This window comes from Oncorhynchus tshawytscha, unplaced genomic scaffold, assembly GCF_018296145.1.
Source record: "Oncorhynchus tshawytscha isolate Ot180627B unplaced genomic scaffold, Otsh_v2.0 Un_contig_3906_pilon_pilon, whole genome shotgun sequence".
Lineage (NCBI taxonomy): Eukaryota > Metazoa > Chordata > Actinopteri > Salmoniformes > Salmonidae > Oncorhynchus > Oncorhynchus tshawytscha.
This window is the reverse complement of record NW_024609371.1, coordinates 136,247-153,630: the sequence shown is the minus strand read 5'-3', so window position 1 is coordinate 153,630 and position 17,384 is coordinate 136,247. Positions and strand designations below refer to the sequence as shown.

Here is a 17,384-nt window from a genome sequence, read left to right as displayed (position 1 = left end):
TTGTAGGCGGTTGTCCTGTACACAGCAGCACCCTCTTTGCGCATATTTATATCCCACAGTCAACAGTCCCCACTGCAAGTAGGCAACTACAGTATGGTAGATGCTAAGTGGGATCCTTGGGATGACCTAACCCTAGAATTCATTGTTCTTTATTTATCTAAATAGACAAGTCAGTTCAGAACAAATTCTTATTTACAATGACAGCCTACTTGTGAAGCTCCCCCGGCCAAACCCTCCCCTAACCCAGACGACAAATGTGCACTGCCCTATGGGCCTCCAAATCACAGCCTGTTGTGATACAGCCCAGGATCAAACCTGGTCTGTAGTGACGCCTCTAGCACTGCGATGCAGTGCCTTAAACCGCTGCGCCACTCAGGAGGCCCAAAGCTTTAGAGCACTCTGGAGACTCTGTTACAGTGACATTACAATGTTTATCTTCATATATATATATTAATTTAAATGAAATGTAAACAAATCAAAGTAAAACAGACATAGAAAGTATTGCACACACACTTTGATGATTTGATTAGTATAATTAATTAGGCTCACTTTGGTCTGCATATCAACAACTTCATCTAATCTCTTCTTGAGATCTGTCATTTAAATCTTTCAACCCCAGCAAGTAAGAAGACAGAACGTGACACCTCCCATTTCCACCTTCATCTAAAACTCACTTCCTCCATCACATAAAGAGATCTACCCTAGACTACCGGCTCCTACTCCTCTCTGGCGACACAGCAGAACCAAGCAGGGAGCCTGACTGAGCAGAACATTTCCCCATCACTAAAACAGGTAGGCCTGCTTTCAGCATCCTTCTAGTAATCACAAACCATGTGACTGATAGTCCATAATTGCTGTCACTTTATATGATCATGCTGTAGGCCTACACACACACACACCATTATTGACATGTACTCCGGTCCTGGTCCTTTATAACATTAAAGCACACTCTGCAAAGGATTATTGCATTAGTTGAAAGTCTACCAAAGAGGTCTTGTGATGCATAAATGCTACAAGAACAGTGAGGCCTAAGTCTTTAGCCAAGGGATTCAGAGTCAGCGCAGCTTCAGATTTGAGGAAGTAAGGTCTGCAAATGGAGGTAAATTCTCTGCTCACTCTTTTAGAGTTGTCGTTTTACAGCATAAATGTATGGGCTGTAGGTCAGGACTGAGTCATTGTGTGCACTAATATTCTTATTGATAAATCTGAAACTTGTAAAATGTAGCCTATGCATTGAACATGAGGACTATCTACTGACAGTAATGCATTACAAACCCGACAAACCCTAAATTGGACGACAATATTTCAACCAGTTGCATTCTCTTTGGTTATAGCTCGCAAAAAGATAATATCATTTACATATCTGCTAACTGTTTAATGTGTGAAAAGGAGCATTAGAGAGGGACAAGAGAGCATGTGTGTGTGAATGAAACGGAAAGAACGATAGTTTTGTGGTTCTGTTGTTTGTTCTGTAGGATGTGGTCTAACTGTTGCTGTAGGTTCCTGGTTCACATGATTTCCAAGCAGCAGTGGAGTATGCCTTTCAGTTTGCCTCTGTAGTCCCATATGCTCATATTTCCTTCAATTCTCCATGTTTTCTCTCTCTGTGCGGGTTCATCCCTATGACTAGATGTGAGTTAAAGCATTGCACAGAGCCACAAGTGTACCCCGGATAATAAAGAGAAAAAGAAACAGTTGCAGACTGGAGGAAGTAGTTGTGCAAGTTCTTTCTTCCCCTTTTCTCTGCTTTTCCTGTTTTGTCCTTCCTTCCTGTAGCTTTGTGTCTGTATGTTTGTCTCCTCACTAAGTGTTTGTCTTGTGGTCTAACTAAGGAGTGGGTCAGTGATGCTCATGTTCTTAAGGCATTTTGTGGCATCTAAGGTCACAGTATTCAAATCCCTACATTGCTCTTCATTTCCTGTAAAATGTTTATACTTGCATCTGTGTATTATTTATGCAAATTATGAACAGTTGCATTTATTTCACAGATTACTGGTTTTCTTCTATACATCTCTCTCACTCTCTCTCTCACTCTCTCTCTCTTTTCTCTCTCTCTCTCTCTCTCTCTGTCTATGTAAATGCTGTAGGGGTGCCGGATGAGAGTTCACTGGCTACAGTAGCAGTCTGCATATTCTTAAATACAATAACCACTTGATTAGTCTATTGCTGTGCATTAAAAACTCTGCCCCTCTTCCCTTTTCTTCTTATATCTCCTCTTAATTCTCTCACACTAACCCTCTCTCCTCTCCTTGTCCCCATCTCTCCTACTACCATCCCCCTCTCTCCTCTCCCCATCCTCATCTCTCCTACTACCGCTCCACCCACCCCCCCCTCCTCTCCCCGTCCTCATCTCTCCTACTACCGCTCCACCCACCCCCTCTCCTCTCCCCTATCTCTCTCCCCTATCAGGTCACCATGTCCAGGAAGGTAGTCAGGGCCAGTAAGTTCCGTCATGTCTTCGGCCAGGGGGTGAAGGCTGACCAGTGCTATGATGACATCCGCATCTCCCAGATGACCTGGGACAGCAACTTCTGCTCTGTCAACCCCAAGTTCGTGGCCATGATTGTGGATGCCAGTGGAGGAGGGGCCTTCCTAGTGCTGCCTCTGAACAAGGTGGGCCTGAGCAGAGAGACAGAGGTCAAAGTGAATGCCTTAAGTGAAGTTAGAGGTTTTAATTTCTCAGAAGTGGTCTAACGTCCATTTCCCTCTCCATCTGTTGTGTAGATCTATGCATATGCCTCAGTCTCAAATCTTGAAGTTTCAAAATGTCACTTTCATTCATGCCCAGATTTTCCCAAATACGCTACAATTTTGATGAAAATGCTCATTGGCATTTTGCTCATCGTTTGTACGTTTGATCTAAGAACAATGTTTTTCAACATTTGAATTTTGAATATTGCAAGGCGGCATCACACATTGTGCTGAATAAGGAAGTTTGGGGCAGAGTTTCGGTTCTACACGTCACTGTCTCTCTCTGTGTTGTTGCTAGTTTTTCACCATATTTGGAGAGGTTCAGTGCAACACAGTCTTGACAGGATGTGGCTAGGGCGCAAGATAGTGCAGCTGCATATACAGTCAGGCCCAAAATTATTAGCACACTTGATAAAGATGAGAAAAAAAGACTGTATAAAATATATATATATACTGAGCTATTTACTGAGCTAGAGTTATATTTTCATGCCATCTGACTATAGCACCGCCTGGAGTTTGATCAGCGGCATTGGCACATGGATTGGAACATATATAGCTAGTTATATTTTCATGCCATCTGACTATAGCACTGCCTGGAGTTTGATCAACGGCATTGGCACATGGATTGGAACCGGTGCTATGGTCAGATAACATGAAAATATAGCTCTTTGGTCATGCATACCAGTGGTGGGTTTGACATTGAAAAACAGAAGCATATGTGGGATGCAGGTACAGTATCAGCATGGGACGAATGTGCTGCAATATCAGCAACAAACACATACTCTACATGACCAAAAGTATGTTGGCACCTGCTTGTCGAACATTTCATTCCAATATCATGGGCATTAGTAGGAAGTTGGTCCCCCCTTTGCTGCTATAACTGCCTCCACTCTTCTGTGAAGGCTTTCCACTAGATGTTGGAACATTGCTGCAGGGACTTGCTTCCATTCAGCCACAAGAGCATTAGTGAGGTTGGGAACTGATGTTGGATGATTAGGCCTGGCACCCTGTCGGCATTCCAATTCATCCCAAAGGTGTTCGATGGGGTTGAGGTCAGGGCTCTGTGCAGGCCAGTTAAATTCTTCCACACCGATCTTGACAAACCATTTCTGTCTGGACATCGCTTTGTGTACGGGGACATTGTCATGCTGAAACGGGAAAGGGCCTTCCCCAAACTGTTGCCACAAAGTTGGAAACACAGAATCATCTAGAATGTCATTGTATGCTGTAGCATTAATATTTCCCTTCACTGGAACTAAGGGGCCTAGCAAAAACCATGAAACACAGCGCCAGACCATTACTTCTTCTCCACCAAACTTTACAGTTGACAGTATGCATTGGGGCGGGTAGCATTCTCCTGGCATCCACCAAACCCAGATTCGTCCATTGGACTGCCAGATGGTGAAGTGTGATTAATCACGCCAGAGAACAGTTTTCCACTGCTCTGGAGTCCAATTGCAGCGAGCTTTACACCACTCCAGGAGATGCTTGGCATTGTGCATGGTGATGAGCAGCTGCTCGGCCATGGAAACCCATTTCATGAAGCTCCCGACAAACAGTTCTTGTGTTGATGTTGCTTCTAGTGGCAGTTTGGAACTCGGTAGTGACTGTTGCAACCGAGGACAGAGATATTTACACGCGACGTGCTTCAGCACTCGGCAGTCCCATTCTGTGAGCTTGTGTGGCCTACCACTTTGCGGCTGAACCATTGTTGCTCCTCGACGTTTCCACTTCACAATAACAGCACATACAGTTGATCGGGGAAGCTCTAGCAGGGCAGAAATTTGACAAACTGACATGTTGGAAAGGTGGCATCCTATGACAGTGCCACATTGAAAGTCACTGAGCTCTTCAGTAAAGCCATTCTATTGCCAATGTTTGTTTATGGAGTTTGCATGGCTGTGTGCTCTATTTTATATACCTGTCAGCGACGGGTGGGGCTGAAATAGCCAAATGCATTAATTTGAAGGGGTGTCCACATAATTTTGTATATATAGTGTATGTAATGGTCTTATAGTAGTCAATATCTAGATTTTGAATGCGTTATGTGATATTGAAGCATAAAGGTGTAATTGAAAGACTTTGACATTAACTGTATGCATATTCATATATAGAACAGATACGTAGATATAACAGATTTATTTTTTACCCAAAGATATAGACTGTCTCAACGTCATGGGTAGACACCATTGCATCACTGTTTGGACTTGCCTGTAACAGTGACGAATAGTAGTCCTGCAAACCAAAATTCACAGTGCATTTAAGGCCTAATGATTTGGTCAAAGGAAGCCATTGTTCCCCAATGAACGATAATTTGATTTAAAGGTAGACAGCGAAATGACTGCAGATATTGAGATGAGCGAGATGCACGACTTCACACAGTCACACAAAGTATCTGCTCATGTGCACCGGTTTGCTTCACACTCTTACAGTGTGGGAGCCACGGGACCAAAACAGCTGAGAAGTTGAGTCTCGTGCTTCAACGTTCTTAGTTGTTGTGGAAACTGACCCACTATGCTGTTTACTTTCTGCATCTACGTCATATCGCTGATTATACCTTGATTTATATGTTGGAGAAGTACATTTTTCTGTCACTTAACTACTCTGTAGATATTACTACAGCCAAATAACCAGTATGTGATCACTATTACTGAGACAGTGACTATTACTGAGACAGAGGTTTTTGGATGGCAGCTGATTGTTCATCTACAATGAAGGCAGGAACATTAGGAGAAACATTTGAATAAAGTTTGGAAAATAAACATTATGCCACTTCATATTAAAAACAAGGCATGTACTATACATCCTTAGTACATTATTGAATGTAGATGGTTTTGTTTTGGTACTGTGAATGATGGGTGAGGGCCAACGTGACAGAGAGGACCAACAGTCCAGTTCCTGTTTGTGTTCCACCAGGGCCAACAGTCCAGATCCTGTTTGTGTTCCACCAGGGCCAACAGTCCAGATCCTGTTTGTATTCCACCAGGGCCAACAGTCCAGATCCTGTTTGTGTTCCACCAGGGCCAACAGTCCAGTTCCTGTTTGTGTTCCACCAGAGGGCCAACAGTCCAGATCCTGTTTGTGTTCCACCAGGGCCAACAGTCCAGTTCCTGTTTGTGTTCCACCAGGGCCAACAGTCCAGATCCTGTTTGTGTTCCACCAGGGCCAACAGTCCAGATCCTGTGTGTGTTCCACCAGGGCCATGGAAACCCAGTAGAGTTCTCTGCTCTCTAAGGCTGATTTCAGGCACAGCTATATAAATGTCATCAGCTGACTGAGTTTTTCTCCTCTGAACCCTCTCTAGGTCTCTCTGTTGCCAAGACCACAGTGGTAGCAACACTCTACATTTCCATGTGTTCTTACTGCATACTGTAGTATTCATCTCCTGTTTGAGCCATCAGTTTGTGTGTGTGTTTATTTGTGTCATAGTAACCCATCTTTTTCATTTGTGTCTCCCTGTAGACGGGTCGTATTGACATGTCCCAGCCCACAGTCTGTGGACACACAGGCCCAGTGCTGGATATTGAGTTCTGTCCCCACAACGACAACATCATTGCCAGTGGTTCAGAGGACTGCAGTGTCATGGTAAGTAGAGGTCACAACTTTTCACTGGCCATAATGTTGAGCTTGTTAAGTAGAATTATATTATGGACGCACTTTAGGACATATGTCCCTGTGTGATCCAGTTGATCAGTGTTCTGTATCTATGTACTGTGTTAACTGTAATGACATACCCTCCTCTTCCTCTACCTCTCCATCGTTCAGATTTGGGAGATCCCGGAAGGTGGCCTGGTCACGCCCTTGAACGACCCCGTGGTGAAGCTGGAGGGGCACTCCAAACGCGTGGGCATCCTCAGTTGGCACCCCACTGCCCACAATGTGCTCATGAGCGCAGGTATAGCACTGCTATGATGCATCGCCTCAGAATACAAGTGCCTCTTCAACTGTTAACATAAGTGGAGTAGCACTGCATGGCCTAAATGCCTGTTCCTCCGTCTCTCTCTCCCCTGGCTTCCAGGCTGTGACAACGTGGTGATCCTGTGGAACGTAGCGTGTGGAGAGGCCATGGTGAGGATCGACTCGGTCCACCCTGACCTCATCTACAGTGCCTGCTGGAACAGGGACGGCTCCCAGATCCTCACCTCCTGTAAGGACAAGACCATACGTGTGCTGGACCCCCGCAAGGGCACAGTCATTGCCGTGAGTGCCCCCCCCCTGCCCCCATCAATACCACAGGAGAACCAGCCACTCTAACCCTGGACAGTCAGATGCACCTAGCTACCAGGTTTAATGTCATAGATCTTAATAGAATCACAGTCAGGGATTAGTTCATATAGTTCCCTTCACGTGTCTTTGATAGATGAACCTCCTTTGTTGAGTGTCTGTCTTTCCCTGAGTCTGCATCTCTCTCTCTCTGCCTCTCTGTCTCTCTCAGGAGAAGGAGAAGACACACGAAGGCTCCAGGCCTGTCAAGGCTGTGTTTGTGTCCGAAGGGAAGATCCTGAGCACCGGCTTCAGTCGCATGAGTGAGAGACAGGTGGCACTTTGGGACCCGGTGAGTGTTATGAGACAATTATGAACTTCTTATAAAGTCTTATGAATAGTGTCTTAATACCCGACATGACCTGTATGTGTTTGACAGAAGAGCTTTGGGGAGCCACTCACCCTGCAGGAGTTGGACACCAGCAGTGGTGTCCTATTGCCCTTCTTTGACCCTGACACTGGCGTGGTCTACCTCTGTGGCAAGGTTAGAGTTAAAAACACGCACGTACACACACACACACACACACACACACACACACACACACACACACACACACACACACACACACACAGCTGTTTTTGAGAACAGCTCAAAATAATGGCCAGAACGAAGCAAATGGAATGGCATCAAACACATTGAAACCATGTGTTATATGTATTCCATACCATTCCACTTATTCCGCTCCAGCCATTACCATGAGCCCTTTCTCCCCAAATAAGATGCCACCAACCTCCTTTGACACACACACACTATGGTTTACTAAACATTAATTTTCGTGCCTCAGGGTGACAGCAGTATCCGGTACTTTGAGGTGACGGATGAGGCTCCCTATGTTCACTACCTGTCCATGTACAGCAGTAAGGAGAGTCAGAAGGGCATGGGCTACATGCCCAAGAGGGGCCTGGAGGTCAACAAGTGTGAAATCGCCAGGTAACCACACAGAGTCATGGACATTTTCACTCGCCAGTATGCACACACATACACACAAGCGCTGTTTGTAAAAGGGGAATGTATATTGTTTTATTCGTCCTCCACCAGGTTTTACAAGCTCCATGAGAGGAAGTGCGAGCCCATTGTCATGACGGTGCCCCGCAAGGTAAATACACTTTTAAAAAATGCATCACAAAGCATGTGATTGTTAAATATCTCACTTTCTCTCTCTCGCTCTTCAGTCTGACCTGTTTCAGGAGGATTTGTACCCAGACACCATGGGTCCAGAGCCGTCTGTGGAGGCCAATGAGTGGTTTGAAGGCAAAGAGGGCCAACCTATCCTGATCTCCTTGAAGGACGGTTTTGCGACAACCACCAAATCCAAAGAGTTCAAAGTTCACAAAAGTCTTCTGAAGACCACATCAGCAGCCATGGGGCATCAGCACGGTAACACTGGGGTAAGGACATGGCTGCATCTACCTACATGCTTTGATATATCTGTGAATAGATACTGTATTTTAGATATGGCTTCCTCTTTTGCACATTTCACCAGGAATCTCCCCTCTCCTTCTTTCTCTCTCTCTCTATTTTGTCTCTATCTTTCTCTCTCTTTCTCTCTCTCTCTCTCTCTCTCTCTTTTGTCTCTATCTTTCTCTCTCTCTCTCTCTCTCTCTCTCTCTCTCTCTCTCTCTCAGGAGGTACATGCCTTGCAGAAGGAGGTGAAGACTCTGAAGGAAACAGTAGAGGAGCTGACCAAGCGCGTGAGCGAACTGGAGAGCAAGAATTGAAACAGAGCCATTGGGTTCGAGATGGAGCTGATGGAGAGAGAGAAGGAGGTGTAAAGAGGAGAAGATGAAGAAGAGATGAAAGTCAAATAGTTATAAATAGTTGGGGATATTTGAAGGAAAGATGTTTAAAGGGAGAGTTGGAGACAGGATCCATCAATATCAAGCAGCCAAATATTTTCGGGTCTGGAAGCTTGAATTCGTTTTTTGGTGTCAGTTGTCACATTTATAGAGACTTGTTTTTAATATATGCTCTTACATAGTTGGAAATAAAAGTCCTTAATATTTTCCAAAATATTTAAACTTGTTTTGCTTTTGTTAACATTTCCAAAGGAGATGACAATCATTTCTATTGCAACAGAATAAAATAAAAACACGTATTTATTATTTGATACACAAAAGTAAAAGACAAGCTGATTTACATAAGTAAAAAAGTTGTGATCTCATGGATGTAAATGATATATACAGTCATTTAACTCTACCTGTATTTGGAGATGCATGACCACTGAGTCCCTCACCTTGCTCTCTGTTGTTCATTCATGGCATTATAGAAGCATGCCACCCAGCATTAAAAAACTCAACGAGATAACACATTACAACAAGGGTGTCAAACTCCTTCTGCCCAGGGGCTGCATTTAGTCTTCAACGAGGTCCGGAGATCCACACTGAAAATTGGTTATATTTCCTCGCCGTCACAATTTGTAAAATAATTTCCTCTATCCATCGTTTTTGGAATTTCCGGTGCTCCTTGACTGTCTAGCCTTCATGTAGGTGATTATTAGCGAGCTGGACACAGTTAAGAAACTGTATGAATGTAGGTACATCATCATCTCTACACAGTTTCGATTTGTAGTATATTATAGTATATTGAGTTAGTCCCCCCCAAAACAAATAAAAATATATGTGTATTTTAAATTGAACCACCATATTGGACCCTTGGATTAACTACAACTAAACCAGTCTTACTATTTTGAAATATTCAATATTTACAACCATTATTTCCACTAATAATGTCCCTTCTTTATCCTCAAGGTTAAACCCCTCCCCTTTCTTGTTTTCATTCTGTCTGACCCATTTCCTTTCCATCAAACTATCTCTCTACACACATAGAAACATACAGAGGTGTAGTACATCAAACTATCTCTCTACACACATAGAAACATACAGAGGTGTAATACATCAAACTATCTCTCTACACACATACAAACATACAGAGTTGTAATACATCAAACTATCTCTCTACATACATACAAACATACAGAGGTGTAATACATCAAACTATCTCTCTACACACATACAAACATACAGAGGTGTAATACATGCACTAAACGTAGTTCTTGTTGGCAGCGGGGGCTGAAGAGCTGTTGCCGTAGTACTTGGCGGTTCCTCCCGAGCTGCCAGATTTGGCTCTGCTGAAGCACATGAGCAGGCCTCCGGCCAGAATCAGAAGCACCCCAGCAGCCCAGCCAATAAAGATACAGGTTCCCAGCTCCATCTTCTGGGCCACAAGGGGGTTGTAGAAGTTGCTGATGACGTTGTGGGCGGACCAGCTGACAGGGATGATAAGGAGGAGGCCAGACACCAACAGAGCGATCCCAGCCACAAGGCTGATCTTGGGCTTGATGCCCTCATTCTCCACGCAGGTGGTGAAGTCGGCGCCGGCGAACAAGATGAGGATGGCCAGGGAGGTGACCATGCAGCTGATGATGGTCATGGCGCGGGACGCCTGCAGGTCAGATGGCAGGACCAGCAGGGACTCATAGCTCTTACACTGCTGCTGGCCAGTACTCTGCACCACACAGGTCATCCACAGACCCTCTTCAGTTTCCTACACACAGAGACAAATAGTTACAGTAATACACACGCCATTCATTCATTACAGCTTATTTGACTTCAGCACATTGCATTCATTCTATGTTTTCCGAGTTATTAGAGTCATTAGAGTCAATATAATGTTAGAAAGTATTTAGCGGTTTCAAAACACTAATAAAACACTTGATCTGCTCAGTACCTGTGCCGTTACGATGTTCTGTCCTGTAAATGATGACACTTTCCACCTAGGGATGGCACAGCACACAATGCCCCCGATCAGGCCCAGGACCCCAAGGGCCACACATACAATCTGTACCCCAGCAGATCCCATCCTGGAAGAGAGAGGGGGGAGATACAAAACCGTTCACATTCTGGTATTAAAGGAAGTGTAGTTGCTTTAAACGTAGATATAGAATTACATGGTCATTTCTGTGATCATCACACAGCAGAGTACCCCACAAACACCTACACACACATACTTACACACACAGACTCATTCCCTATGACAGGCCTGTACAAGTCAGGATTGTGTAGCTCAGAGGTGCATTTAAAAACAAAATCTCAGAAAGCACAGCCCTGGGACTAAGTCGTGTTGTGACAGGCCCGGTCTACCTCAGCCTGCTGCTGCAGCTCAGAGGCATGCTGCCACTCCTAGTCTCACTGAGACTTCAACCTCTCCTCACCTGGATCCACTCAATCTCACCTAGCCCTGCAAAAAAGTCCAGCAAATGTCATCTCTTTAGCTGAGTACAACTTTACTAAATCAAGCCAAAAGAGCTTTTCTTCCACCCCAACAGTCAGTAGCCTTGCAAAATGTCATCCCTTTAGCTGAGTACAACTTTACTAAATCAAGCCAAAAGAGCTTTTCTTCCACCCCAACAGTCAGTAGCCTTGTAAAATGTCATCCCTTTAGCTGAGTACAACTTTACTAAATCAAGCCAAAAGAGCTTTTCTTCCACCCCAACAGTCAGTAGCCTTGCAAAATGTCATCCCTTTAGCTGAGTACAACTTTACTAAATCAAGCCAAAAGAGCTTTTCTTCCACCCCAACAGTCAGTAGCCTTGTAAAATGTCATCCCTTTAGCTGAGTACAACTTTACTAAATCAAGCCAAAAGAGCTTTTCTTCCACCCCAACAGTCAGTAGCCTTGTAAAATGTCATCCCTTTAGCTGAGTACAACTTTACTAAATCAAGCCAAAAGAGCTTTTCTTCCACCCCAACAGTCAGTAGCCTTGTAAAATGTCATCCCTTTAGCTGAGTACAACTTTACTAAATCAAGCCAAAAGAGCTTTTCTTCCACCCCAACAGTCAGTAGCCTTGCAAAATGTCATCCCTTTAGCTGAGTACAACTTTACTAAATCAAGCCAAGAGCTTTTCTTCCACCCCAACAGTCAGTAGCCTTGCAAAATGTCATCCCTTTAGCTGAGTACAACTTTACTAAATCAAGCCAAAAGAGCTTCTCTTCCACCCCAACAGTCAGTAGCCTTGTAAAATGTCATCCCTTTAGCTGAGTACAACTTTACTAAATCAAGCCAAAAGAGCTTTTCTTCCACCCCAACAGTCAGTAGCCTTGTAAAATGTCATCCCTTTAGCTGAGTACAACTTTACTAAATCAAGCCAAAAGAGCTTTTCTTCCACCCCAACAGTCAGTAGCCTTGCAAAATGTCATCCCTTTAGCTGAGTACAACTTTACTAAATCAAGCCAAAAGAGATTTTCTTCCACCCCAACAGTCAGTAGCCTTGCAAAATGTCATCCCTTTAGCTGAGTACAACTTTACTAAATCAAGCCAAAAGAGCTTTTCTTCCACCCCAACAGTCAGTAGCCTTGCAAAATGTCACCCCTTTATTTTCTCCACTGGATCATATTATTTATTCCATCTAAGCAATTGTTTTATTTATTTAACTAGGCATGTCAGTTTAAAACAAATGCTTTTGTCACATTGACTGCCTTGGAACAACTGCCTTGTTCAGGGGCAAAATGACAGATTTTTACCTTGTCAGCTCGGCGGTTCGATCTAGAAACCTTTCGGTGACTGGCCCAACACTCTAACCACTAAGTTACCTGCCGCCCCTTGATGGTATACTACTCTCATTGAATTAAGAAAACATGCAATAGTGCTTACTTGGACCCTTCTCCTTATATTCAACTGGACAAGACCAGGCAGACTAGTAAAACAAAGACATACATGTGTCTTCTCTTCTCACAAGGATCCATAGAGGTGAGGGTAAGAGGAAGAGCAGGAGGTCGAGAGGATGGGGGTGAGTGGTAAGAACAAAATTACTAATAGTAATTGTTGCTACTTATAGATCCTGGTGAATCACTGAATCCTGAGCATAAGATGAAGGCGTTATGTTTGATTCATCAATGGAATAGAGTATGAATACATTTCTTATACCATATTGAAAAAGTTGCGTATTTTGGATTAACCATAGAGTGTTTCACAATAGATTCATGTCAAAAGTAAAAGTTTGGGTGGAAATGTTCCTCAGAACTTATTATCTTTTAATCGATAGAGAGCAACAAAAAAGTGTATTTGTTTGTACTTTGCATATGGCCTGAATCATACATACCTTAGTCTGTTTGAATTAAGTGACATTCATGAAAGTATAAGGATGTTACATGCATGTGTCTGCCCCCTAAACATACCATCAATATTCATTTATTTAAACTTGATTGGATTGGTTACTCCACTAAGAGTTATAACAAATTAAAATGCAGTTATAATGCACTATGGAGCTGGTATGTTTCATATTTGAAATAGCACAAAATCAGAGTTACAAGTTGAAAAGTTTAACTAATACCTTATGATGTGTCCTCTTGTCTTGATTGGAAATTTGAAAAGTAAAGTTCTTTGTCAAGGGTTCTCTTTAAAAAGGAAATTCTACTCTCTTAATTCAGGTGTTGATCTGTGTAAAGCGGTGGTCTGTTATGTAGCTGGTGTGATGTAAAGGGTTTTGTAGTGGACTGTGAGGTGTAAGGTGGGGCTGGGAAGAACAGGAGAGAGAGGGATGCACCTCACAACCAGACTGGACTTGTCTAATGGCTCTCTTTCCCACTCTTATTCCAGCTTTCATTTGTTTCCAGTGTTGACATTCCTGGTTTAGTCACAACTTTTTAGCAGTGTTGGGGAAGCTACTCTGAAAATAGTTTACCAACCTACCAATTACTTCACACTGGAAGAAGTTAAGCTACATTAAAGCTCCCCTTAAGACAAATATAGTTTACTGAACTAAAGTTACTTTGAAAAACGAGTTCAACTACATCCAAACTTCTTTGTGAAAAATTATCATATGTAAATCTGAAATGTCATAGACTATAAAATTGCAACAGAACAGAACACTTTATGTTGCCAGAATGTGTAACGCTACCATCATGCTGCCCAAAGCTAAAGAAGGTGGGAGTAATGGAGAGGACAGTGTTTTGCTATCGCAAGTGCGTGATCTTTTAAATCAACAAAAATATGTCTACAAGCAATTGTTACAGCAACAGGAAAATAGCTTCAAGAGCTTTGTCCAAATATTGGTGGACTCAGCTAACAAAAGAATGGACAATATAACCAGAGAGGTCCAAGACCTTAAGAACAGTTTGCAGTTCTCCCAGGGAGAAGTGGATGTCCTGAAAGAGACTTGCAGCAAGTTGACAACAAACTCTAAGTCTATGTCTGTGAATCATTATTACAAATGACTGGGAAAACAGACTAGAATGACAATCCAGGAGGAATAACATTGTTGTAGATGGCATACCAGAGTCTCCACATCTGACCTACCTGGATATAGTCTGAGGAGAAAGTGAGCATTTTTTTACTGAAAAGCTGCAGATGGATCATAGGGGACTTCTCTGAAGCTGTGTGCCAGAGGTGGAAAGAACTTATCCCAGCTATGAAAGCTGCCAGAGAGCATGGGTGTAATGCGTCTGTGTGAAGCTGGTGAGATGAGTCAGGCGCAGGACAGCAGATATGAGTAATGAAAGCAATTTTACTCAAATAATACAACAATACATGTCGTATAAATACAAGGCCGCGGTACAATAAACAATTATTCACAAACAAACGTGGGGAACAGAGGGTTAAATAATGAACAAGTAATTGGGGAATTGAAACCAGGTGTGCAAGACAAAGACAAAACAAATGGTTAATCAAAAGTGGATCGGCGATGGCTAGAAGGCCGGTGACGGCGACCGCCGAAAGCCGCCTGAACAAGGAGAGGGACCGACTTTGGAGGAAGTCGTGACAATGGGAACATTGCTTATTTTGCCTACTACAAGCTCATTGTCCACCCTCCCTCCCGAAATCCTGGGAGGAGTGAGAGAGCCAAGCTTCTGGGTCAGTAGCTTCGGCCCAACATCACACCTACAACAACTGACACAAGTGCCTGATTGACGGACTCTATTAGCTAAACAATGTTTTTATTTAATTTTTTATTCTCCACATATCTATCTCTGATAAGCAACAAAGGAAAAGGCTAAGAACAGCCCATATTAATATACAGTGCCTTCAGAAAGTATTCACACCCCTGGACTTTTTCCACATTTTGTTGTGTTACAGCCTGAACCCCATAATGTGAAATTATGTTTTTCTATTTTTTGTATTTTTACAAATTAATTAAAAATTAAAATCTGAAATGTCTTGAGTCAATAAATATTCAGCCCCTATGTTATGGCAACCCTAAATAAGTTCAGGAGTAAAAATTTGCTTAGGAAGTCACGTAATAAGTTGTATGGACTCACTCTGTGTGCAATAATAGTGTTTAACATGATTTTTGGATGACTACCTCATCTCTGTACCCCACACATGCAATTGTCTGTAACGTCCCCCAGTCTAGCAGTGAATTTCAAACACATATTCAACCACAAAGACCAGGGAGGTTTTCCAATGCTTCGCAAAGAGGGGCACCTATTGGTATATGGGTAAAAAATATATATAAACAGACATTGAATATCCTTTTTAGCATGGTGAAGTTATTAATTAGACTTTGGATGGTTTATCAATACACCCAGTCACTGCAAAAATACAGGCGTCCTTCCTCACTCAGTAGCCGGAGAGGAAGGAAACCGGTCAGGGATTTCAGCATGAGGCCAATGGTGACTTTAAAACAGTTACAGAGTTTAATGGCAGTGATAAAAGAAAATTGGGGATGTATTAACCACATTGTAGTTACTCCAAAATACTAACCTAACTGACGGAGTGAAAAGAAGGAAGCCTGTACCGAATAAAAAATATTCCTAAACATGCATCCTGTTTGCAACAAGGCACTAAAGTAATAATGCGAAGAAATTGGCAAAGCAATTAACTACATTTTCTAAAAACATGTTTTCACTTTGTCATTATGGAGTATTGTGTGTAAAAAAAAATACATCTTGAATCAATTTTAAATTCAGGCTCTAACACAGCCAAATGTGGAATAAGTCAAGGGGTATGAATACTTTCTGAAGGCACTGTATGTAGCCTTAGAAATAAGGTTAATGAAATCAATAACTTGCTAACATTGGATAACATTCATATACTGGCCATCTCTGAAACTCACTTACAGTACATTATTTATTTTTATGAAACAGCAGTAGCAATACAAGGATTAACATCTACAGAAAAGACAGGAATGCCTATAGGGGAGGTGTTGCTGTATATTTTCAGACCCATATTCCTGTCAAACTTAGAGAGCTTTGTCAAAGTGTTGTGGTTGCAAGTTCCCCTACCTCATTTAAACACATTTCTTGTGGGGTGCTACATTTCGCCACGAAGTGCTAACACTCAGTATTTGGATCATATGTGATCATATGTGTGCAATGCTCGATATTGTGTGTGATATTAACAGAGAAGTCTATTTTCTCTCAAAAGGAAGCTTCTAACTGTGACTAATGCCTGTAATACGACCCAGGTTATCACTCAACCAACTACAGTGCATACAAATAGTGTTGGATTTGTTACATCGACTTGTATTGATCATCTCTTCACTAATACTGCAGAGCTTTGCTAAAGAGCAATATCAGTTCCCATTGGCTGTAGTGACCATAACATTGACCACATTAATATGCGCACAGTAATCCGGATAGTAGCTCATATCCCGCTTAAGGTCTTTATAGGTATAAGCCATATGGACACTGACTGTAGGCCTACAACCTCTCACGTGTAGCATAACATAATATTAACTCCTGCAGAATTATGCATTTCTTGCAGTGAAATTACACAACAAATTCTAATTTTGTCTTGGGAACAGGAGTGGAGAACTAGGATTTCTTTCTTTCAGGATCTCTTGAGAAAATGCAAATGCCCATGTAATGTGTTATCTTTCACACTGTTATGCAAGCACAGTGTTTCAACCACATAAAATATGCACCCAAGACAAACTGAAATCTTATCAGAAACATGTTTTCTCAGCCTTTCATTTCCTTAAAACTGGTCAAACATTTTGCACAGGACCAATCTTTCTGTTGTTTTGGAGTTATTGCGTTTTGTCCCCGGTCCCTAAACAAAACAGACAACTTTACTGGTATTAACAACATTACTAATGCATTCATTCTATTGATGTAAGCCATTATTCTGGTAAGCACTACTTTATTGAATTTTCTGGGGCAGCAAACTTATGACAGAATTTAAGCTGCATGTATCAAACTATAGTTGATAAACAAATGACCTACCAAATGTCAGAAATGATAATATGGCCAGTGGCGATTTTAGCATGTAAATCTTGGTGTGGCAAAAAAAAAAAAAAAAGTGGTATGTATGCCTGCAAAGCCACAACACTAAACAATACATGAATTGCACTATACGACTGCTACACCTTGCTATCAGTGGAGCCTTGTCTGGCAGTGAAACAGTTAATTCAGCCTCATTTACTGCCTTTAAAAAAACATAGCTGATATGGCTTTTATCTATAATTTCTCTTCATTATTTATCTTCATATGAC

The 17,384-nt window shown here is 42.3% G+C and overlaps 2 protein-coding genes across 2 annotated transcripts; one reads left to right on the top strand and one right to left on the bottom strand.

The window, feature by feature from the left end:
* Positions 1-2,409: 2,409 nt before the first annotated feature.
* On the top strand, positions 2,410-8,967 carry LOC112258982 (coronin-1A; the record flags this gene model as incomplete). Its single annotated transcript, XM_024433665.2, is given in 10 exon segments — positions 2,410-2,613; positions 6,154-6,276; positions 6,457-6,586; positions 6,710-6,891; positions 7,127-7,246; positions 7,334-7,438; positions 7,740-7,885; positions 7,994-8,051; positions 8,128-8,343; positions 8,581-8,967. Coding segments are annotated over 10 exon segments (1,377 nt in total), but the record flags the coding sequence as incomplete, so codon positions are not given.
* A 66-nt stretch (positions 8,968-9,033) lies between these two features.
* Positions 9,034-13,445, bottom strand: LOC112258983 (claudin-4-like). The gene is made up of 3 exons (XM_024433666.2): positions 13,284-13,445; positions 10,682-10,814; positions 9,034-10,498 (listed from the first exon to the last, which is right to left on the bottom strand). The coding sequence occupies exons 2-3, from the start codon at positions 10,811-10,813 to the stop codon at positions 9,995-9,997; spliced, it is 636 nt and encodes a 211-aa protein (XP_024289434.1). The 5' UTR covers position 10,814; positions 13,284-13,445; the 3' UTR covers positions 9,034-9,994.
* Between the last annotated feature and the right edge of the window lie 3,939 nt (positions 13,446-17,384).